General features: G+C 45.2%; 1 protein-coding gene across 1 annotated transcript in view; it reads left to right on the top strand.

Annotated features, from left to right (window-relative positions):
- Window positions 1–22,976, top strand: part of ILK (integrin linked kinase) — an 82,140-nt gene that overhangs the window by 14,330 nt on the left and 44,834 nt on the right. Inside the window, exon 3 of the mRNA XM_053705695.1 lies at window positions 15,628–15,737. Coding sequence (XP_053561670.1) covers window positions 15,628–15,737 — 110 coding nt within the window. The remainder of the gene's footprint in view (window positions 1–15,627; window positions 15,738–22,976) is intronic.

The following is a 22,976-nucleotide window of genomic DNA, read 5'->3' on the forward strand; positions in this document are numbered from 1 at the left end:
TTGGGTTGTGAATTATAGGTAGAATAAGTGAGAGAGTTGGAGAGGCCAGGGCAGGAACCAGAGTCGGTAGACAGTTGACACGTCAGGAGATCTACAGTGGAAGGAAGAGGGGCAGACTAAAATCATAATTTGAGAGGGATATTGTTTTGTTTTGTGGGTTTTTTTTTTTTTGTTGTTGTTTTTTTTCAGTGTGGATGTTGTATGATTGTGTTGTTTGTTTTCAGTCTATGATAAAATGAACCGCCAGAGATAGAAGAATCGATTGTTTTTTCAAGATACATACACGCAGAAGAAACAAAAGAGTTTTATTTTTGATTAGGTTTTTTTGACATCTCCATATATTGTGAATGATGTAATTTAACCATATTTTTCTTTTTATGCTTATTTGCACCCTGCGTGGTGCAGTTTCATGTTCAAATGTATTGGATTTTGCATATTTCTTCTCACTGGCACAAATAAAAAAGAATGTTAAAAAAAAAATAGATTTCATGAGTCAGTAACGTTCTTTTGGGTGTAAATTTTATAAAAGAATATATTTTGAACCTACTCCCCCTAAGGTGGTTGCTTTTTAGGAGTCTGTTGGCAATGATCAAGTTATGCCACAAATTTATCCTATAGCGTCCCACAAATTTTAGGGCCCGCATGCAGTGATCTGCGCCTCCTTTCACACTCCACTCGGAGTTATGACATTCTGGTGTATTTTATACTTGTGCGTCCAGTACATTATAAGGATGGACGCATTCCCTATATTCTCAAGGCTGTTTCCCATAGCCGACTCAATAAGGAAGGCTGGATAATCGTTCCCTGGGGGGAAGGAGTGTGTTTCTTTCATGTAATTAGCAAGAGTCCATGAGCTAGTGACGTATGGGATATACATTCCTACCAGGAGGGGCAAAGTTTCCCAAACCTTAAAATGCCTATAAATACACCCCTCACCACACCCACAATTCAGTTTTACAAACTTTGCCTCCTATGGAGGTGGTGAAGTAAGTTTGTGCTAGATTCTACATTGATATGCGCTCCGCAGCAAGTTGGGGCCCGGTTTTCCTCTCAGCGTGCAGTGAATGTCAGAGGGATGTGAGGAGAGTATTGCCTATTTGAATTCAATGATCTCCTTCTACGGGGTCTATTTCATAGGTTCTCTGTTATCGGTCGTGGAGATTCATCTCTTACCTCCCTTTTCAGATCGACGATATACTCTTATATATATATATACCATTACCTCTGCTGATTTTCGTTTCAGTACTGGTTTGGCTTTCTACAAACATGTAGATGAGTGTCCTGGGGTAAGTAAGTCTTATTTTCTTTGACACTCTAAGCTATGGTTGGGCACTTTTTTTATAAAGTTCTAAATATATGTATTCAAACATTTATTTGCCTTGACTCAGGATGTTCAACATTCCTTTTTTTCAGACAGTCAGTTTCATATTTGGGATAATGCATTTGAATCAATCATTTTTTCTTACCTTAAAAAATTTGACTTTTTCCCTGTGGGCTGTTAGGCTCGCGGGGGCTGAAAATGCTTCATTTTATTGCGTCATTCTTGGCGCGGACTTTTTTGGCGCAAAAAATCTTTTCTGTTTCCGGCGTCATACGTGTCGCCGGAAGTTGCGTCATTTTTTTGACGTTCTTTTGCGCCAAAAATGTCGGCGTTCCGGATGTGGCGTCATTTTTGGCGCCAAAAGTATTTAGGCGCCAAATAATGTGGGCGTCTTATTTGGCGCTAAAAAAATATGGGCGTCGCTTTTGTCTCCACATTATTTAAGTCTCATTATTTATTGCTTCTGGTTGCTAGAAGCTTGTTCACTGGCATTTTTTTCCCATTCCTGAAACTGTCATTTAAGGAATTTGATCAATTTTGCTTTATATGTTGTTTTTTCTATTACATATTGCAAGATGTTCCACGTTGCAACTGAGTCAGAAGATACTTCAGGAAAATCACTGCCCGGTGCTGGAGCTACCAAGCTAAGTGTATCTGCTATAAATTTTTGGTATCTGTTTCTCCAGCTGTTGTTTGTATTGCATGTCATGACAAACTTATTTATGCAGATAAAATTTCCTTTAGTACTGTTACATTACCTGTTGCTGTTCCGTCAACATCTAATTTTCAGAGTGTTCCTGATAACATAAGAGATTTTATTTTTTAAATCCATTAAGAAGGCTATGTCTGTTATTTCTCCTTCTAGTTTACATAAGTCTTTTAAAACTTCTCTTTTTTCAGATGAATTTTTAAATGAACATCACCATTCTGATACTGATAAATGGTTCTTCTGGTTCAGAGGTTCCTGTCTCAGAGGTTGATGCTGATAAATCTTTGTATTTGTTCTAGATGGAATTTATTCGTTCTTTATTTGAAGAAGTATTAATTGCATTAGAAATAGAGGATTCTGGTCCTCTTGATACTAAATCTAAACGTTTTAATAAGGTTTTTAAATCTCCTGTAGTTATTCCAGAAGTGTTTAATCTCCCTGATGCTATTTCTGAAGTAATTTCCAGGGAATGGAATAATTTGGGTAATTCTTTTACTCCTTCTAAACGTTTAAGCAATTATATCCTGTGCCATCTGACAGATTAGAGTTTTTTGGGACAAAATCCCTAAGGTTATGGGGCTGTCTCTACTCCTGCTAAATGTACTACTATTCCTACGGCAGATAGTACTTCATTTAAGGATCCTTTAGATAGGAAAATTGAATCCTTTCTAAGAAAAGCTTACTTATGTTCAGGTAATCTTCTTAGACCTGCTATATTTTTAGCGGATGTTGCTGCAGCTTCAACTTTTTGGTTAGAAGATTTAGCGCAACAAGTAACAGATCATAATTTTATAGCATTATTATTATTCTATAACATGCTAATAATTTTATTGGTGATACCATCTTTTGATATCATTAGAGTTGATGTCAGGTATATGTCTCTAGCTATTTTAGCTAGAAAAGCTTATGGATTAAACTTGGAATGCTGATATGTCTTCTAAGTCAACTTTGCTTTCCCTTTCTTTCCAGGGTAATAAATTATTATCTTAACTGTTTCTGGAAGGAAGGGAACTTTTTTACCAAAGGATAAAAAATCTAAGGTAAATTTAGGTCTAATAATCATTTTCGTTCTTTTCCTCACAACAAGGAACAAAAGCCTGATCCTTCATCCTCAGGAGTGGTATCAGTTTGGAAACTATTTCCAGTTTGGAATATATCCAAGCCTTATAGAAACCTATAGCCAGCTCCTAAGTACCCATGAAGGTGCGGCCCTTATTCCAGCTCAGCTGGTATGGGGCAGATTACGTTTTCTTCAAAGAAATTTGGATCAATTCCGTTCTCAATCTCTGGTTTCAGAACATTGTTTCAGAAAGATACAGAATTGGCTTCAAGTTAAGGCCTCCTGCTAAGAGATTTTTTTCTTTCCCGTGTCCCAGTTAACACAGCAAAGGCTCAGCATTTCTGAAATGTGTTTCAGATCTAGAGTTGGCTGGAGTAATTATGCCAGTTCCAGTTCTGTAACAGGGGCTGGGGTTTTATTTTATCTCTTCATTGTACCAAAGAAGGTCAATTCCTTCAGACCAGTTCCGGATCTATCAATATTGAATCGTTATGTAAGGATACCAACATTCAAGATGGTTACTGTAGGACTATCCTGCCTTTTGTTTAGCAAGGGCATTTTATGTCTACAATAGATTTACAGGATGCGTATCTGCATATTCCGATTCATCCAGATCACTTTTAGTGTCTGAGATTCTCTTTTTAGACAAGCATTACCAGTTTTGTGGCTCTACCGTTTGGCCTAGCCTCAGTTCCAAGAATTTTTTTCAAAGGTTCTCTGTGCCCTTCTTTCTGTAATCAGAGAACAGGGTTTTGGTATTTCCTTATTTGGACGATATCTTGGTACTTGCTCAGTCTTCTCATTTTCGAAGAATCTCATACGAATCGACTTGTGTTGTTTCTTCAAGTTCATGGTTGGAGGATCAATTTACCAATCAGTTCATTGATTCCTCAGACAAGGGTAACCTTTTTAGGTTTCTAGATAGATTCAGTGTCTATGACTCTGTCCTTGTCAGACAAGAGAAGTTTAACATTGATCAGCTTGTCAAAACCTTCAGTCACAATCATTCCCTTTGGTAGCCTTATGCATGGAAATTTTAGGTCTTAGGACTGCCGCATCAGATGCGATCTCCTTTGCTCGTTTTCACATGCGACCTCTTCAGCTCTGTATGCTGAACCAATGGTGCAGGGATTACTCAAAGATATCTCAATTAATATCTTTAAACCGATTATACGACACTCTCTGACATGGTGGACAGATCACCATCGTTTAGTTCAGGGGGCTTCTTTGTTCTTCCGACCTGGACTATAATCTCAACAGATGCAAGTCTTACAGGTTGGGGAGCTGTGTGGGGGTATCTGACGGCACAAGGGGTTTGGGAATCTCAGGAGGTGAGATTTCCGATCAATATTTTGTAACTCCGTGCAATTTTCAGAGCTCTTCAGTCTTGGCCTCTTCTGAAGAGAGAGTTGTTCTTTTGTTTTCAGATAGACAATGTCACAACTGTGGCATACTTCAATCAATTTTGGTTTGGGCGGAATCCAGCTCCTGTCTAATCTCTGCGGTTCATATCCCAGGTATGGACAATTGGAAAGCGGATTATCTCAGTCGCCCAACGTTGCACCTGGGCGAATGGTCTCTTCACCCAGAGGTATTTCCTCAGATTGTTCAAATGTGGGAAATAGATCTGATGGCTTCTCATCTAAACAAGAAACTTCCCTGGTATCTGTCCGGATCCCGGGATCCTCGGGCGGAGGCAGTGGATGCATTATCTCTTCCTTACAAGTGTCATCCTGCCTATATCTTTCCGCCTCTAGTTCTTCTTCCAAGGGTATTCTCCAATATTCTAAAGGAATGCTCGTTTGTCCTGCTGGTAGCTCCAGCATGGCCTCACAGGTTTTGGTATGCGGATCTTGTCCGGATGGCCTCTTGCCAGCTGTGGACTCTTCCGTTAAGACCAGTCTTTCTGTCTCAAGGTTCTTTTTTCCATCAGGATCTCAAAACCTTAATTTTAAGGTATGGAGTTTGAACGCTTGATTCTTGGTCAAAGAGGTTTCTCTGACTCTGTGATTGATACTGTTACAAACTGCTATTTGTGACTGGCCCTTTAAATGGAAGGTTGCCCTGCTTCCCTGGATTTTGGAGAAGCCTATTTGCCAGCCTCCTTCCTCATGACTATGGCCCCTGGAAGATTGTGCCCCTGAGAGTATATTGACTTTTGTTGGGTGTGTGTGGCCCTTTGGGAAACGTCTGGGGACATATTGTGACTCTGGTGAACAATGCCCCCTTTAAGACTATGTCCCCAGACCTGTGAAATGACTTGTCCCTGGCTTTCTCCCACTTGGTTCAGTTTCATTGTGTGCCATTAAGAGTTAAATTTTGTTCAGCTTCAAGAAACCTATTCTACATACAAGTCTGCTGGGATTAGCTCTAATTAGGTTTAGTGATCAACTTTCCCATTGTCTAATCAGACTAGTATTGATAAGGTGGACTGCATTGTTTTATTGTGTGTAATGTTATCTGCTGAAGTAAATGTTGTGGCCTGTCAAAGGGAGTGTCTCTCTATCTAATATCAAATGTGTGATGGGGGATTTTATGCCTCCCCCTGAGAGTGTCCTGTTTGCATGTAACCTCAATAAAAAGGAGGCTGTGTGCTCCAGCACATCAGACCTATTTTCTGTCCCTCTAACTTGCAGCTTTGACTCATGTTTGTAGGGGACAGCTTATAATCACTACAGGGATTGCTGACTATGGTGCTGATGATTCTTTGGTGAGCGCTAGGAGCATCCTTTTCTACGGTCCAACTTCCAGCCAGCCTGGAGGCAACCGTAACATTTGGCGGCAGCGGTGGGATAGCATCCTAGCGCAAGGAGCAGCACCACAACAGCACTGGTATCGTAGGAGAGTTATTGAGGGCAACGCTAGCCACTGCGCAGCGTCCCTACCTACAGCAGCATGGAGCTGACAAGACACTATTCAGAACCCTGTGAAGAGCACCTCAACCTGATCCGTCGCTATGAGGGCGCGGATTTCGTTCCAGAGGTAAAGAGGCGGCTAGTCCGATATGGTCCAGACCCTGCACAGGAGGTAGTCAGTCGCATCATCCGGGAATTGGATACGGAGAACAAAGCGGCACGAGCTTTTGAGCGCCAACTGTGGAGTTTGAGGGTCTGGACACCTGGTCTCCAGCGAGAAAGTGAGTCACAGGGAGCGGAGAGCAACGACCTCCCTTCCCAGCGGCAGCCAGAGTTACAGGGAGAGGAGAGCAGCGACCTCCCTCCCCAGCGGCAGTATACCGTGCAGAGGGAAGAGACAACCAGTCCCCTTCCCCAGCCAGAGATACCAGAGGCAGCAGGCCTCATAGACTGGTCCTGGGAGGACCCCCAGCAGGCAGGTGGAGATGGGACCGCAGTCTCTCTACCGGCCCTACAGGGATGCTGGGCAGGCGGCCCAGATCCCCAGCGACAGACCCAGCTACAGGGAGGGGAGAGCATCGACCTCCCTCCCCAGCCGGAGTGTGCCTTCCAGGGAGAGGAGACAACCGGTCTCTCTCCCCAGCCGCAGCATGTTCCACAGGAAGCGGAGAGCATCGACCTCCCTTCCCAACGGCCACCGGAGTATCAGGAGGAGGAGGTAAGCCAATCTCCCCCTCCCCAGCTAACTCCTAACTTGGGCCCAGGGTTAACAGTGGAGATGTTAACCCCCACTGACCCCCACGTTCCCTTTGCCACCGGGCAGGACTATGCCCCAATTCCCCCAGCAGAAGAGCTGGCATCAGAACAGAACGCTGCTGGCCTCTGCCCTACAGACCCCCTTGTTACAGGACTGGCCTGCAAACCCCTCACCCCAGCAGAAGCGCTGGCACCAGGGCAGAGTGCCGCTGGCCTCTGCCCCCCAAGTACCATCAGCTATTTGCACAGCTGCGCCAGGAAGGCAGAGGATGCTACACTTTCATCCTATAACCTGGAACCTACAGGCCAGTGCTACTTGTTGTGGGGGGGCTGCTTTGCTGCTAGTGTTTATTTGTGGGTGGGTTGCGAGACTAACTTAGGCACTGACCGACAGAAGGTCAGGTGCCTTGTTAGTCTCCCTCCAAAAGGGGAGATATGTTACAAACTGCTATTTGTGACTGGCCCTTTAAATGGAAGGTTGCCCTGCTTCCCTGGATTTTGGAGAAGCCTATTTGCCAGCCTCCTTCCTCATGACTATGGCCCCTGGAAGATTGTGCCCCTGAGAGTATATTGACTTTTGTTGGGTGTGTGTGGCCCTTTGGGAAACGTCTGGGGACATATTGTGACTCTGGTGAACAATGCCCCCTTTAAGACTATGTCCCCAGACCTGTGAAATGACTTGTCCCTGGCTTTCTCCCACTTGGTTCAGTTTCATTGTGTGCCATTAAGAGTTAAATTTTGTTCAGCTTCAAGAAACCTATTCTACATACAAGTCTGCTGGGATTAGCTCTAATTAGGTTTAGTGATCAACTTTCCCATTGTCTAATCAGACTAGTATTGATAAGGTGGACTGCATTGTTTTATTGTGTGTAATGTTATCTGCTGAAGTAAATGTTGTGGCCTGTCAAAGGGAGTGTCTCTATCTAATATCAAATGTGTGATGGGGGATTTTATGCCTCCCCCTGAGAGTGTCCTGTTTGCATGTAACCTCAATAAAAAGGAGGCTGTGTGCTCCAGCACATCAGACCTATTTTCTGTCCCTCTAACTTGCAGCTTTGACTCATGTTTGTAGGGGACAGCTTCAGCTTATAATCACTACAGGGATTGCTATGTTTTTCATACTCCCTTAGCTACAGGGATTGCTACAGAAGGAAGAGGTTTGCCTACTGGAGCCTGGTCGTAGGTCCAGGGCGCAGAGCAGACGGCGAGATACCAGCCCAGCAGCGGTGGTTCATATAGTCTGTATTACTGATGGTGGCTACGCAGTAGTTATAGTGTCCACGGTGCTGCTGCTCCTTTGGTGAGCGCTAGGAGCATCCTTTTCTACGGTCCAACTTCCAGCCAGCCTGGAGGCAACCGTAACAGATACTATGTGACAGGCTCGTAAATCTGTATCTAGAGAGATATATTATAGAGTCTGGAAGACTTATATTTCTTAGTGTCTTTCTCATCTTTTTTTCTTGGCATTCTTTTTGAATACCGAGAATTTTACAGTTTCTTCAGGATGGTTTAGATAAAGGTTTGTCCGCAAGTTCCTTGAAAGACAAATCTCTGCTCTTTCTGTTCTTTTTCACAGAAGGATTGCTAATCTTCCTGATATTCATTGTTTTGTACAACCTTTGGTTCGTATAAAACCTGTCATTAAGTCAATTTCTCCTCCTTGGAGTTTGAATTTGGTTCTGGGGGCTCTTCAAGCTCCTCCTTTTGAACCCATGCATTCTTTGGTCATTATATTACTTTCTTGGAAAGTTTTGTTTCTTTTGGTCATCTCTTCTGCCAGAAGAGTCTCTGAATTATCTACTCTTTTTTTGTGAGTCTCCTTTTCTGATTTTGCATCAGGATAAGGCGGTGCTGCGAACTTCTTTTGAATTTTTTTCCTAAGGTTGTGAATTCTAACAACAGTAGAGAAATTGTGGTTCCTTCATTATGTCCTAATCCTATGAATTCTAAGGAGAAATCATTGCATTCTTTGGATGATGTTAGAGCTTTGTAATATTATGTTGAAGCTACTAAGTCTTTCCGAAAGACTTCTAGTCTATTTGTCATCTTTTCCGGTTCTAGAAAAGGCCAGAAAGCTTCTGCCATTTCTTTGGCATCTTGGTTGAAATCTTTATTTCATCATGCCTATGTTGAGTCGGGTAACACTCCGCCTCAAAGGATTACAGCTCATTCTACTAGGTCAGTTTCTACTTCCTGGGCGTTTAGGAATGAAGCTTCGGTTGATCAGATTTGCAAAGCAGCAACTTGGTCCTCTTTGCATACTTTTACTAAATTCTACCATTTTGATGTGTTTTCTTCTTCTGAAGCAGTTTTTGGTAGAAACGTACTTCAGGCAGTGGTTTCAGTTTGAACCTTCTGCTTATGTTTTTTCATTAAAATTTTATTCTGGGTGTGGATTATTTTCAGCAGGAATTGGCTGTCTTTATTTTATCCCTCCCTCTCTAGTGACTCTTGCGTGGAAAGATCCACATCTTGGGTAATCATTATCCCATACGTCACTAGCTCATGGACTCTTGCTAATTACATGAAAGAAAACATAATTTATGTAAGAACTTACCTGATAAATTCATTTCTTTCATATTAGCAAGAGTCCATGAGGCCCGCCCTTTTTTGTGGTGGTTTTGATTTTTTTGTATAAAGCACAATTATTCCAATTCCTTATTTTATATGCTTTCGCACTTTTTTCTTATCACCCCACTTCTTGGCTATTCGTTAAACTGAATTGTGGGTGTGGTGAGGGGTGTATTTATAGGCATTTTAAGGTTTGGGAAACTTTGCCCCTCCTGGTAGGAATGTATATCCCATACGTCACTAGCTCATGGACTCTTGCTAATATGAAAGAAATGAATTTATCAGGTAAGTTTTTACATAAATTATGTTTTTTTCCACTTCGCTAAGAGAATTACTATTACCTTAGAGGATAGTTGGCTTTTAGAAATGGGATGTACGCCAGGGCGTACAATGGAAACCAGCTGTCTACTTTGCTAAAGTTAACTAGTGCGATGGCAGATTGGTTTGAGGCGTTGTCCAATGCTGCTAGGTCAGAGACTTTCCTGGGTGGAATCCAGGACAGGATAAAAGCTAATTCCTTTAATTCAAATTCTTCCCTTCTCGTTATGAAACTGGGAGCATCGATTGCTCTGTTTCAGCTCAATGGAGCGTTATGATTAGAGCCTTGTTCTATGAATATATGCTCTAAGTTTCAGCTTTCATGATTCCTTACAAGGATCACAGAAACAGCATGTAGGACATGCCCCGGATTCGGATCTTGTAGAGGACAGATTTTCTGTCTTCTCTCAGGTTTGGGTTCGGGACCAGGAGTGTTCCTTCCAGAGGCTGGTTTCTGCTTTCATGATTTTCGGCAGATCAGACATTGGAGGCGTTCTTACACTGCTTAGGAGGCCTCTCAGACCTGGGAGAGATTGTTTCAGTTCCACTATAGGTACAAGATCTGGAGTTTTTGTATCCCAATAGGGTTGGGGTCCCAAAACCAGAGGGAACCTTCAGGCCACTTGCTATCTCTCAGGCGTTTAATCAGGTTTCTCAGAGTGCCATCCTTCAAGATGGAAACTATCCGTACCATCCTTCCTTTGATCCAGTAGGGTCAATTTATGACATCAGTGGATCTAAAGGATGCATATCTTCATGTTCCTATCCACAGAGATCATCACAAGTTCCTGAGGTTTGCCTTTCTGGGCAAACATTATCAGTTTGTGGCTCTCCCTTTCGGGCTGGCCACGGCGAACAGCATTTTCACAAAAGTTCTGGGGTCTTTATTGGCGGTTCTAAGGCTGTGGGGCATTGCGGTGGCGCCTTATCTGGACGATATACTGATCCAGGCATCATTTCAACTGGCAAGGTCCCATACCGACATTGTGCTTTCCTTCCTAAGGACCCACGGGTGGAAGGTAAACCTGGAAAAGAGTTTTAGTTCCTCAAACAAGAGTCCCCTTTCTGGGAACTCTTATCGACTCTGTTTCAATGAAGATTTTTCTGACAGAGGTCAGTAAGTCAAAATTTCTGATTACATGTCGACTCATTCAGTCCAATCCTCGTCCGTCAGTAGCTCAGTGCATAGAGGTAATCGGATTGATGGTGGCGGCAATGGACATCGTTCCGTTTGCTCCTTTTCATCTCAGACCTCTGCAATTAAGCATTCTCAGGCTGTGGAATGGAGATTATACAAATTTGTCTCCTCAAATAAATCTAGATCAGGAGACAAGGGATTCTCTTCTATAGTGGTTGTCGCTGGATCATCTATCCCAGGGGACTTGCTTCCGCAGACCCTCATGGGTGATAGTGACAACGGATGCCAGCCTGTTAGAATGGGGAGCAGTCTGGAACTCCTACGGGCTCAGGGTGTATGGACTCAGGCAGAGTCTCTCCTTCCCATCAATATCCTAGAGTTTAAAGCAATATTCAATGTGCTTCAGGCTTGGCCTCAGTTGGCTTCGGCCCGATTCATCAGATTCCAGTCGGACAACATAACGACTGTAGCTTACATCAGTCATCAGGGAGGAACAAGGAGTTCCTTAGCGATGACAGAAGTAGCCAAGATAATAGAGTGGGCGGAGTCTCACTCTTGCCATCTGTCAGCAATCCACACCCCAGGGGTGGAAAACTGGGAAGCAGATTTTCTGAGCAGACAGACATTTCATCCTGGAGAATGGGAACTCCATCCGGAGGTATTTTCAAACCTGATTCTCAGATGGGGCAGGCCAGAGTTGGATCTCATGGCATCTCGTCAGAATGCCAAGCTTCCGAGATATGGGTCCAGGGATCACCAGGCCGAACTGATAGATGCCTTGGCAGTGCCTTGGTCTTTCAGCCTAGCTTATGTATTCCCTCCGTTTGTTCTCCTTCCCCGGGTGATTGCTCGAGTCAAACAGGAGAGGGCATCGGTGATCCTCATCGACCCCTGCATGGCATTGCAGGATTTGGTATACCGATCTGGTGGACATTTCATTTCAGCCTCCCATTGAGGAAAGACCTTCTCATTCAGGGCCCCTTCCATTATCCGAATCTAGTTTTTTTGCAGCTGACTGCTTGGAGATTGATCACTTAATTTTATCTAAGCGAGGGTTTTCTAATTCAGTCATAGATACCTTGATTCAGGCACGTAAGCCTGTTACTAGGAACATTTACCATAAAATAAAATATGGTGTAAATATCTTTTTTGGTGTGAATCCAAGGGCTACTCATGGAGGAGGGTTAGGATTCCCAAGATTTTGTCTTTTCTCCAAGAAGGATTGGAGAAAGGGTTGTCAGCAAGTTCCTTTAAAAGGACAGATTTCTGCTTTATCTATTTTGTTACACAAGCGTCTGGCAGATGTTCCATATGTCCAATCTTTTTGTCAGGCTCTGACTAGAATCGGGCCTGTATTTAGACAAATTGCTCCTCCTTGGAATTTGAATTTAGTTCTTAGATTTCTTCAAGGCGTTCCGTTTGAACCTATGCATTCCATAGATATTAAGTTATTATCTTGGACAGTTTTATTTTTGGTTGCTATTTCTTCTGCTTGAAGAGTATCTGAGCTTTCGGCATTACAATGTGATTCTCCTTATCTTATTTTCCATGCGGATAAGGTGGTGTTACAAACTAAACCTGGTTTTCTTCCTAAGGTTGTTTCAAATAAAAATATTAATAAGGAAATTGTTGTTCCTTCCTGTCTATTACGTCATTTGGACGTGGTCTGTGCTTTGAAGTTCTACTTACAGGCGACTAAGGATTTTCGTCAATCGTATTCCTTGTTTGTCGTTTTTTCAAGGAAACGTAGGGGTCAGAAAGCTACGGCTACCTCTTTCTTTTTGGCTGAAGAGTATCATCCATTTTGCATATGAAACTGTTGGACAGCAGCCTCCTGAACGAATTACGGCTCATTCCACTAGGGCTGTGGCTTCCTCATGGGCATTTAAAAATGATGCTTCTGTTGAAAAGATTTGCAAATCTGCAACTTGGTCGTCTCTTCACACTTTTTCCAAATATAACAAATTTGATACCTTTGCCTCGTCTGAGGCTGTTTTTGGGAGAAAGGTTCTTCAAGCAGTGGTGCCTTTCGTTTAGGTTCTTTGTCTTGTCCCTCCCGTTTCATCCCTGTCCTATAGCTTTGGTATTGTATGCCATAAGTAAGGATGAAATCCGTGGACTCGTCATATCTTTAAAAAGGAAAGGAAATTTATACTTACCTGATAAATTTGTTAATTTTTAGATACGAAGAGTCCACGGCCCACCCTGTTTTATGAGACAGGTCTTATTTTTGTTAAACTTCAGTCACCTCTGCACCTTGGCTTTTCCTTTCTCTTCCTAACTTCGGTCGAATGACTGGAGTGGGAGGGAAGGGAGGAGCTATATATACAGCTCTGCTGTGGTGCTCTTTGCCTCCTCCTGCTGACCAGGAGGCGATATCCCACAAGTAAGGATGAAATTCGTGGACTCATCGTATCTAAGAAGAAACAAATTTATCAGGTAAGTATAAATTTCCTTTTTTCTCCGTTCTGGGAAAGTTACCTGTGATCTAATGGGCGGTTTTGCCTTTTCTCTTGCATGGATGCGGGAAGGTGTATCTGGGATTCCTTCTGTTTTTATTTAGGAATCTTCGGCCCTTTCTTCTACTCTGAGGACCTGGTCTTGGGGGTCTTATTGAGGTAGATCCTTTTTTTTTCTGTCTCCGAGTTCAGTACCGTTTCTGGTTTCCCGAGAGGGGTTATTTCAGAGCTGTACCTTTGGTGGAATCCGATCTATCTCAATAGCTCTTGGACATCCGTGCCTATCCCACTTTTTGACCTTAAGGACTCATGGTCAGGGATACTTAAATAGATCTCTGGATCTTTTAGTTTTGAGAAGTTTATTCTTCTTTGTTCCTTTCGACTGTCACTCCTTCTAGGTTGACTCGGTCTGACAGGAGCATGTATCGGGGTATATGTTTGCTCCTTTTTTGTGCCACAACTTGTTTCGTGGGTTTGTCTTTTCCATTTATGGGTGCTCCTCTTTTGGGGATTTGGCAGGGTCTTTGCCTTTGGTGTTCTGTGATTGGGGGCTTTCTGAAAGATGTCAGTCCTTCCTCAGCCTGTAGCTGATCCCTCGTTATGTTTTTGGGGATGGCGGCCTTCCCCCCCTTTTTGGTGGGGCGATGTTGGTTCTCTTGTCCCTTTTCTAGGTTGCCCTGGAGATCTGGTCCCTTTAGCCGGTTAAAGTAATACAGAGTCACTAATGTCTGACTAAAGATAGGGGGCGCTATATAAGTTTAATGCAATGTGTGCATATATCAGTATATCTATGTATAAATCAATTGTAGCAATATACCTGTAAAAACAAACTTATATATATATTAGTTTGATACTACCTATAAAAACGAATTCAAATGACAGTCATATTACAAATGTACATGAACATATACATAAAATGATCGTGAGTCTCTTGGTGTAATTTTGCACTTATATCGGAAGGTCCACCTGATAGGACTCAGAAAAAAAGAGATTGCTTTCCTTCCACAGCAGCAGTCCACTATTAGGGTCCTGTGCTCCTGTGTTCCAGAGCTTTGGTCTATCGAGTTGAGCAGCAAGCTGGGTTGCTGCCAACTACCCAGCCTGTTCCTAATAGCACTGTCTGAGTGCTCCTCCCAAATGTGAGTACCCTGAGTAGGGTTTATCTATTGTAAATACCTTATTATACTACTGGGACTCACAGGCGCCCCTTCTGTCTTCTTTGCCTATCTAGATATTGGGATCCTTTGTTCCTGTTTTCCAAGATTAAACAGTAAGCTGGGTTGCTGCCAAATATCCAGCCTGCATCTAATAGCACTGTCTGAGTGCTCCTCACAAATGTACCCTGATTAGGGTCTTATCTTGGTTATTTCTGTTGTGTTACTGGTACACACATGCACCTCTCTTGTTTCCTATATCTTTCTAGACCCTTTAGCCGGTTCTTGGATGGAAGGCTAGTTGTTATAGACTGAGGGTTAGCCTGGCTGCCTTACGGATGTGCGGTTACGGGTTGTATCATCCGTCGTTTTCCACCCTGGTATGGGGGCTCCTAAGCAGATTCTAGATATCTATTTCTGATCTGTTTCCGAAGTTCATTTCTTGTTAGAACGAGGACTGTGGTCAGGTGGTTGCGTTCTGAGTTTTGCCTTTTCAGAAGCTTAGTCTTTCTTAAGGATTTGCATCGTTTCTTTGTATTTTTCTATCCTTGTTCCGTTTGTGGAGTATTCATGGTCTAGTCTCTATTGTAGTCTGGTAATCTGCTTTCCTTATGGCTAAGGAAGCTTTTTCTCCTGGTTCTGCAAGGTGCTTCCCCTCTATCTGCTACCTTCCTGGGATCGCGCTTCGAGGTCTTTCAGACTTTCTTTCGCATTGACAGTTGTTTTTTGTGTCTCTTCCAATTCAGCAGTCTTAGATTTGAGGGTCCTGGTTGTCCTCCTTGTCATTTTGTGGATGTTCTTCGCTTTGCCTAAGTAGACAGCGGGATGCTTGTCTCCTCAGAGTTTTGTGCTCATTTTGGGACCAGTTTTGTGTGGGCTCTTATGGTCCTAAGTGTTGGGCATTTACTTGGTCCTTCTAACTCTTTTTTGGTATTTTGTTTGTTTGAAGCAGTTTTCGGGATATTTGTTTCAGGCTGTGGTGCCCTCAGATTGGGCCGCCTCTTGTTACCCCCCCCTTGTTCCCTAGGCAGAATGACTGGGGGATGAGGGGAGTGGAGAAGGTATTTAAGCCTTTGGCTGGGGTGTCTTTGCCTCCTCCTGGTGGCCAGGTTCTGTATTTTCCCAAAAGTAATGAATGCAGCTGTGGCCTCTCCTCGTACAGAAGGAAAGGAAATTATCTGGTAAGCATAATGTGTTTTCTTCTGCAAATGCTCCTTTCTCCTTCTTCGGCACTAACTTGTGACTGTTTGTTTTCGCCTCCTTTCCCACTTATCTGTTCCCTGTAGCTCTGGAAGGGCCGCTGGCAGGGCAATGACATTGTTATCAAAGTGCTGAAAATCCGTGACTGGACCACAAGGAAAAGCAGAGATTTCAATGAGGAGTACCCCAAGCTGAGGTGAGCTACTGCCCCACTCCATTGGGGGGAGTGAGATGCTGTATGTTTAGTTTACATGGGGGGGTGAGATGCTGTGTGTGTGTGTAGTTTACATGGGGGGGAGTGAGATGCTGTGTGTGTGTAGTTTACATTGGGGGGGAGTGAGATGCTGTGTGTGTGTAGTTTACATTGGGGGGGGAGATGTTGTGTGTGTAGTTTACATTGGAGGGGAGTGAGATGCTGTGTGTGTGTAGTTTACATTGGGGGGGAGGGAGATGCTGTGTGTGTGTGTAGTTTACATTGGAGGGGGGAGTGAGATGCTGTGTGTGTGTGTAGTTTACATTGGGGGGGAGGGAGATGCTGTGTGTGTAGTTTACATTGGGGGGGGAGTGAGATGCGGTGTGTGTGTGTAGTTTACACTGGGGGGAGGGAGATGCTGTGTGTGTGTGTAGTTTACACTGGGGGGGAGGGAGATGCTGTGTGTGTGTAGTTTACATGGGGGGGGAGTGAGATGCTGTGTGTGTGTGTAGTTTACATTGGGGGGGAGTGAGATGCTGTGTGTGTGTGTAGTTTACATTGAGGGGGAGTGAGATGCTGTGTGTGTGTGTAGTTTACATGGGGGGGGGGAGTGAGATGCTGTGTGTGTGTGTAGTTTACATTGGGGGGGGTGAGATGCTGTGTGTGTGTGTGTAGTTTACATTGGGGGGGGGGAGTGAGATGCGGTGTGTGTGTGTAGTTTACATTGGGGGGGGAGTGAGATGCTGTGTGTGTGTAGTTTACATTGGGGGGGAGTGAGATGCTGTGTGTGTGTGTAGTTTACATTGGGGGGGGGGAGTGAGATGCTGTGTGTGTGTGTAGTTTACATTGGGGGGGGGGGAGTGAGATGCTGTGTGTGTGTGGTTTACATTGGGGGGGGAGTGAGATGCTTTGTGTAGTTTACACTGGGTGGGGGTGAGATGCTGTGTGTGTGTAGTTTACATTGGGGGGGAGTGAGATGCTGTGTGTGTGTAGTTTACATTGGGGGGGAGTGAGATGCTGTGTGTGTGTGTAGTTTACATTGGGGGGGGAGTGAGATGCTGTGTGTGTGTAGTTTACATTGGGGGGGAGTGAGATGCTGTGTGTGTGTGTGTAGTTTACATTGGGGTGGAGTGAGATGCTGTGTGTGTGTGTGTAGTTTACATTGGGGGGGTGAGATGCTGTGTGTGTGTGTAGTTTACATTGGGGGGGAGTGAGATGCTGTGTGTGTGTAGTTTACATTGGGGGGGAATGAGATGCTGTGTTTGTGTAGTTTACATTGGGGGGGAGTGAGATGCTGTGTGTGTGTGTGTAGTTTACATTGGGGTGGAGTGAGATGCTGTGTGTGTGTAGTTTACATTGGGGGGGAGTGAGATGCTGTGTGTGTGTAGTTTACATTGGGGGGGAGTGAGATGCTGTGTTTGTGTAGTTTACATTGGGGGGGAGTGAGATGCTGTGTGTGTGTAGTTTACATTGGGGAGGAGTGAGATGCTGTGTGTGTGTAGTTTACATTGGGGGGGAGTGAGATGCTGTGTGTGTGTAGTTTACATTGGGGAGGAGTGAGATGCTGTGTGTGTGTGTAGTTTACATTGGGGGGGAATGAGATGCTGTGTTTGTGTAGTTTACATTGGGGTGGAGTGAGATGCTGTGTGTGTGTAGTTTACATTGGGGGGGAGTGAGATGCTGTGTGTGTGTAGTTTACATTGGGGTGGAGTGAGATGCTGTGTGTGTGTAGTTTACATTGGGGGGGAGTGAGATGCTGTGTGTGTGTAGTTTACATTGGGGGGGAATGAGATGCTGTGTTTGTGTAGTTTACATTGGGGGGGAGTGAGATGCTGTGTGTGTGTAGTTTACATTGGGGGGGGAATGAGATGCTGTGTTTGTGTAGTTTACATTGGGGGGGAGTGAGATGCTGTGTGTGTGTGTAGTTTACATTGGGGGGGGGTGAGATGCTGTCTGTGTGTAGTTTACATTGAGGAGGAGTGAGATGCTGTGTGTGTGTGTAGTTTACATTGGGGGGGAGTGAGATGCTGTGTGTGTGTGTAGTTTACATTGGGGGGGAGTGAGATGCGGTGTGTGTGTATAGTTTACATTGGGGGGGAGTGAGATGCTGTGTGTGTGTAGTTTACATTGGGGGGGAGTGAGATGCTGTGTTTGTGTAGTTTACATTGGGGGGGAATGAGATGCTGTGTTTGTGTAGTTTACATTGGGGTGGAGTGAGATGCTGTGTGTGTGTAGTTTACATTGGGGGGGAGTGAGATGCTGTGTGTGTGTAGTTTACATTGGGGTGGAGTGAGATGCTGTGTGTGTGTAGTTTACATTGGGGGGGGAGTGAGATGCTGTGTGTGTGTAGTTTACATTGGGGGGGAATGAGATGCTGTGTTTGTGTAGTTTACATTGGGGGGGAGTGAGATGCTGTGTGTGTGTAGTTTACATTGGGGGGGAATGAGATGCTGTGTTTGTGTAGTTTACATTGGGGGGAGTGAGATGCTGTGTGTGTGTAGTTTACATTGGGGGGGGGTGAGATGCTGTCTGTGTGTAGTTTACATTGAGGAGGAGTGAGATGCTGTGTGTGTGTGTAGTTTACATTGGGGGGGAGTGAGATGCTGTGTGTGTGTGTGTGTGTAGTTTACATTGGGGGGAGTGAGATGCTGTGTGTGTGTAGTTTACATTGGGGGGGAGTGAGATGCTGTGTGTGTAGTTTACATTGGGGGGAGTGAGATGCTGTGTGTGTGTAGTTTACATTGGGGGGAGTGAGATGCTGTGTGTGTGTGTAGTTTACATTGAGGGGGAGTGAGATGCTGTGTGTGTGTAGTTTACATTGGGGGGGAGTGAGATGCTGTGTGTGTGTAGTTTACATTGAGGGGGAGTGAGATGCTGTGTGTGTGTGTAGTTTACATGGGGGGGGGAGTGAGATGCTGTGTGTGTGTGTAGTTTACATTGGGGGGGGTGAGATGCTGTGTGTGTGTGTAGTTTACATGGGGGGGGGAGTGAGATGCTGTGTGTGTGTGTAGTTTACATTGGGGGGAGTGAGATGCTGTGTGTGTGTGTAGTTTACATTGGGGGGGAGTGAGATGCTGTGTGTGTGTGTAGTTTACATGGGGGGGGGGAGTGAGATGCTGTGTGTGTGTGTAGTTTACATTGGGGGGGGTGAGATGCTGTGTGTGTGTGTAGTTTACATGGGGGGGGGAGTGAGATGCTGTGTGTGTGTAGTTTACATGGGGGGGTGAGATGCTGTGTGTGTGTGGTTTACATTGGGGGGGAGTGAGATGCTGTGTGTGTGTGTGTGTAGTTTACATTGGGGGGAGTGAGATGCTGTGTGTGTAGTTTACATTGGGGGGAGGGAGATGCTGTGTGTGTGTAGTTTACATTGGGGGGGTGAGATGCTGTCTGTGTGTAGTTTACATATGGGGGGAGTGAGATGCTGTGTGTGTGTGTAGTTTACATTGGGGGGGTGAGATGCTTTGTGTGTGTGTAGTTTACATGGGGGGTGAGATGCTGTGTGTGTGTGTTTATAGCTTACACGGGGGGGGAGTGAGATGCTGTGTGTGTGTGTAGTTTACATTGGGGGGGTGAGATGCTGTGTGTGTGTGTAGTTTACATTGAGGAGGAGTGAGATGCTGTGTGTGTGTAGTTTACATTGGGGGGGAGTGAGATGCTGTCTGTGTGTAGTTTACATTGGGGGGGAGTGAGATGCTGTCTGTGTGTAGTTTACATTGGGGGGGAGTGAGATGCTGTGTGTGTGTAGTTTACATTGGGGGGGAGTGAGATGCTGTCTGTGTGTAGTTTACATTGGGGGGGAGTGAGATGCTGTGTGTGTGTGTAGTTTACATTGGGGGGGAGTGAGATGCTGTGTGTGTGTGTAGTTTACATTGGGGGGGGAGTGAGATGCTGTGTGTGTGTAGTTTACATTGGGGGGGAGTGAGATGCTGTCTGTGTGTAGTTTACATTGGGGTGGAGTGAGATGCTGTGTTTGTGTAGTTTACATTGGGGGGGAGTGAGATGCTGTGTGTGTGTGTAGTTTACATTGGGGGGGAGTGAGATGCTGTGTGTGTGTGTAGTTTACATTGGGGGGGAGTGAGATGCTGTGTGTGTGTGTAGTTTACATTGGGGGGGGGGAGTGAGATGCTGTGTGTGTTTAGTTTACATTGGAGGGGAGTGAGATGCTGTGTGTGTGTGTAGTTTACATTGGAGGGGAGTAAGATGCTGTGTGTGTGTAGTTTACATTGGAGGGGAGTAAGATGCTGTGTGTGTGTGTGTAGTTTACATTGGAAGGGAGTGAGATGCTGTGTGTGTGTGTAGTTTACATTGGGGGGAGTGAGATGCTGTGTGTGTGTGTAGTTTACATTGGGGGGAGTGAGATGCTGTGTGTGTGTGGTTTACATTGGGGGGGGAGTGAGATGCTGTGTGTAGTTTATACTGGGTGGGGGTGAGATGCTGTGTGTGTGTAGTTTACATTGGGGGGAGGGAGATGCTGTGTGTGTGTGTAGTTTACATTGGAAGGGAGTGAGATGCTGTGTGTGTGTGTAGTTTACATTGGGGGGAGTGAGATGCTGTGTGTGTGTGTAGTTTACATTGGGGGGAGTGAGATGCTGTGTGTGTGTGTAGTTTACATTGGGGGGAGTGAGATGCTGTGTGTGTGTGTAGTTTACATTGGGGGGGAGTGAGATGCTGTGTGTGTGTGTAGTTTACATTGGGGGGAGTGAGATGCTGTGTGTGTGTGGTTTACATTGGGGGGGGAGTGAGATGCTGTGTGTAGTTTATACTGGGTGGGGGTGAGATGCTGTGTGTGTGTAGTTTACATTGGGGGGAGGGAGATGCTGTATGTGTGTAGTTTACACTGGGTGGGGGTGAGATGCTGTGTGTGTGTGTAGTTTACATTGGGGGGGAGTGAGATGCTGTGTGTGTGTGTGTAGTTTACATTGGGGGGGGAGTGAGATGCTGTGTGTGTGTAGTTTACATTGGAGGGGAGTGAGATGCTGTGTGTGTGTGTGTGTGTGTATAGTTTACATTGGGGGGGAGTGAGATGCTGTGTGTGTGTTTATAGTTTACACGGGGGGGGGGGAGTGAGATGCGGTGTGTGTGTGTGTAGTTTACATTGGGGGGGGGGGGTGAGATGCTGTCTGTGTGTAGTTTACATTGGGGGGGAGTGAGATGCTGTGTGTGTGTGTGTAGTTTACATGGGGGGGTGAGATGCTGTGTGTGTGTAGTTTACATGGGGGGTGAGATGCTGTGTGTGTGTGTTTATAGCTTACACGGGGGGGAGTGAGATGCTGTGTGTGTGTATAGTTTACATTGGGGGGTGAGATGCTGTCTGTGTGTAGTTTACATTGGGGGGGAGTGAGATGCTGTGTGTGTGTGTAGTTTACATTGGGGGGGAGTGAGATGCTGTGTGTGTGTAGTTTACATTGGGGGGGGAGATGTTGTGTGTGTAGTTTACATTGGGGGGAGTGAGATGCTGTGTGTGTGTGTGTAGTTTACATTGGGGGGAGTGAGATGCTGTGTGTGTAGTTTACATTGGGGGGGAGTGAGATGCTGTGTGTGTGTGTAGTTTACATTGGGGGGGAGTGAGATGCTGTGTGTGTGTAGTTTACATTGGAGGGGAGTGAGATGCTGTGTGTGTGTGTGTGTGTGTATAGTTTACATTGGGGGGAGTGAGATGCTGTGTGTGTGTTTATAGTTTACACGGGGGGGGGGAGTGAGATGCGGTGTGTGTGTGTGTAGTTTACATTGGGGGGGGGGTGAGATGCTGTCTGTGTGTAGTTTACATTGGGGGGGAGTGAGATGCTGTGTGTGTGTGTGTAGTTTACATGGGGGGGTGAGATGCTGTGTGTGTGTAGTTTACATGGGGGGTGAGATGCTGTGTGTGTGTGTTTATAGCTTACACGGGGGGGAGTGAGATGCTGTGTGTGTGTATAGTTTACATTGGGGGGTGAGATGCTGTCTGTGTGTAGTTTACATTGGGGGGGAGTGAGATGCTGTGTGTGTGTGTAGTTTACATTGGGGGGGGAGTGAGATGCTGTGTGTGTGTAGTTTACATTGGGGGGGGAGATGTTGTGTGTGTAGTTTACATTGGGGGGAGTGAGATGCTGTGTGTGTGTGTGTAGTTTACATTGGGGGGGAGTGAGATGCGGTGTGTGTGTGTAGTTTACATTGGGGGGAGTGAGATGCGGTGTGTGTGTGTAGTTTACATGGGGGGGAGTGAGATGATGTGTGTGTGTGTAGTTTACATGGGGGGGGGAGTGAGATGCTGTGTGTGTGTAGTTTACATTGGGGGGAGTGAGATGCTGTGTGTGTAGTTTACATTGGGGGGGGGAGTGAGATGCTGTGTGTGTAGTTTACATTGGGGAGGAGTGAGATGCTGTGTGTGTGTGTAGTTTACATTGGGGGGAGTGAGATGCTGTGTGTGTGTAGTTTACATTGGGGGGGAGTGAGATGCTGTGTGTGTGTGTAGTTTACATTGAGGAGGAGTGAGATGCTGTGTGTGTAGTTTACATTGGGGAGGAGTGAGATGCTGTGTGTGTAGTTTACATTGGGGAGGAGTGAGATGCTGTGTGTGTAGTTTACATTGGGGGGGGGGTGAGATGCTGTGTGTGTGTGTAGTTTACATTGGGGAGGAGTGAGATGCTGTGTGTGTGTAGTTTACATTGAGGAGGAGTGAGATGCTGTGTGTGTAGTTTACATTGGGGAGGAGTGAGATGCTGTGTGTGTAGTTTACATTGGGGAGGAGTGAGATGCTGTGTGTGTGTAGTTTACATTGGAAGGGAGTGAGATGCTGTGTGTGTGTGTAGTTTACATTGGGGGGGGAGTGAGATGCTGTGTGTGTGTGTAGTTTACATTGGGGGGGAGTGAGATGCTGTGTGTGTGTGTAGTTTACATTGGGCGGGGGAGTGAGATGCGGTGTGTGTGTGTAGTTTACATTGGGCGGGGGAGTGAGATGCTGTGTGTGTGTAGTTTACATTGGGGGGGGGAGTGAGATGCTGTGTGTGTGTGTAGTTTACATTGGGGAGGAGTGAGATGCTGTGTGTGTGTAGTTTACATTGGGCGGGGGAGTGAGATGCGGTGTGTGTGTGTAGTTTACATTGGGCGGGGGAGTGAGATGCTGTGTGTGTGTGTAGTTTACATTGGGGGAGGAGTGAGATGCTGTGTGTGTGTGTAGTTTACATTGGGGGGGGAGTGAGATGCTGTGTGTGTAGTTTACATTGGGGGGGGAGTGAGATGCTGTGTGTGTAGTTTACATTGGGG

Source organism: Bombina bombina, chromosome 3 (genome assembly GCF_027579735.1).
Source record: "Bombina bombina isolate aBomBom1 chromosome 3, aBomBom1.pri, whole genome shotgun sequence".
Classification (NCBI taxonomy): Eukaryota; Metazoa; Chordata; class Amphibia; order Anura; family Bombinatoridae; genus Bombina; species Bombina bombina.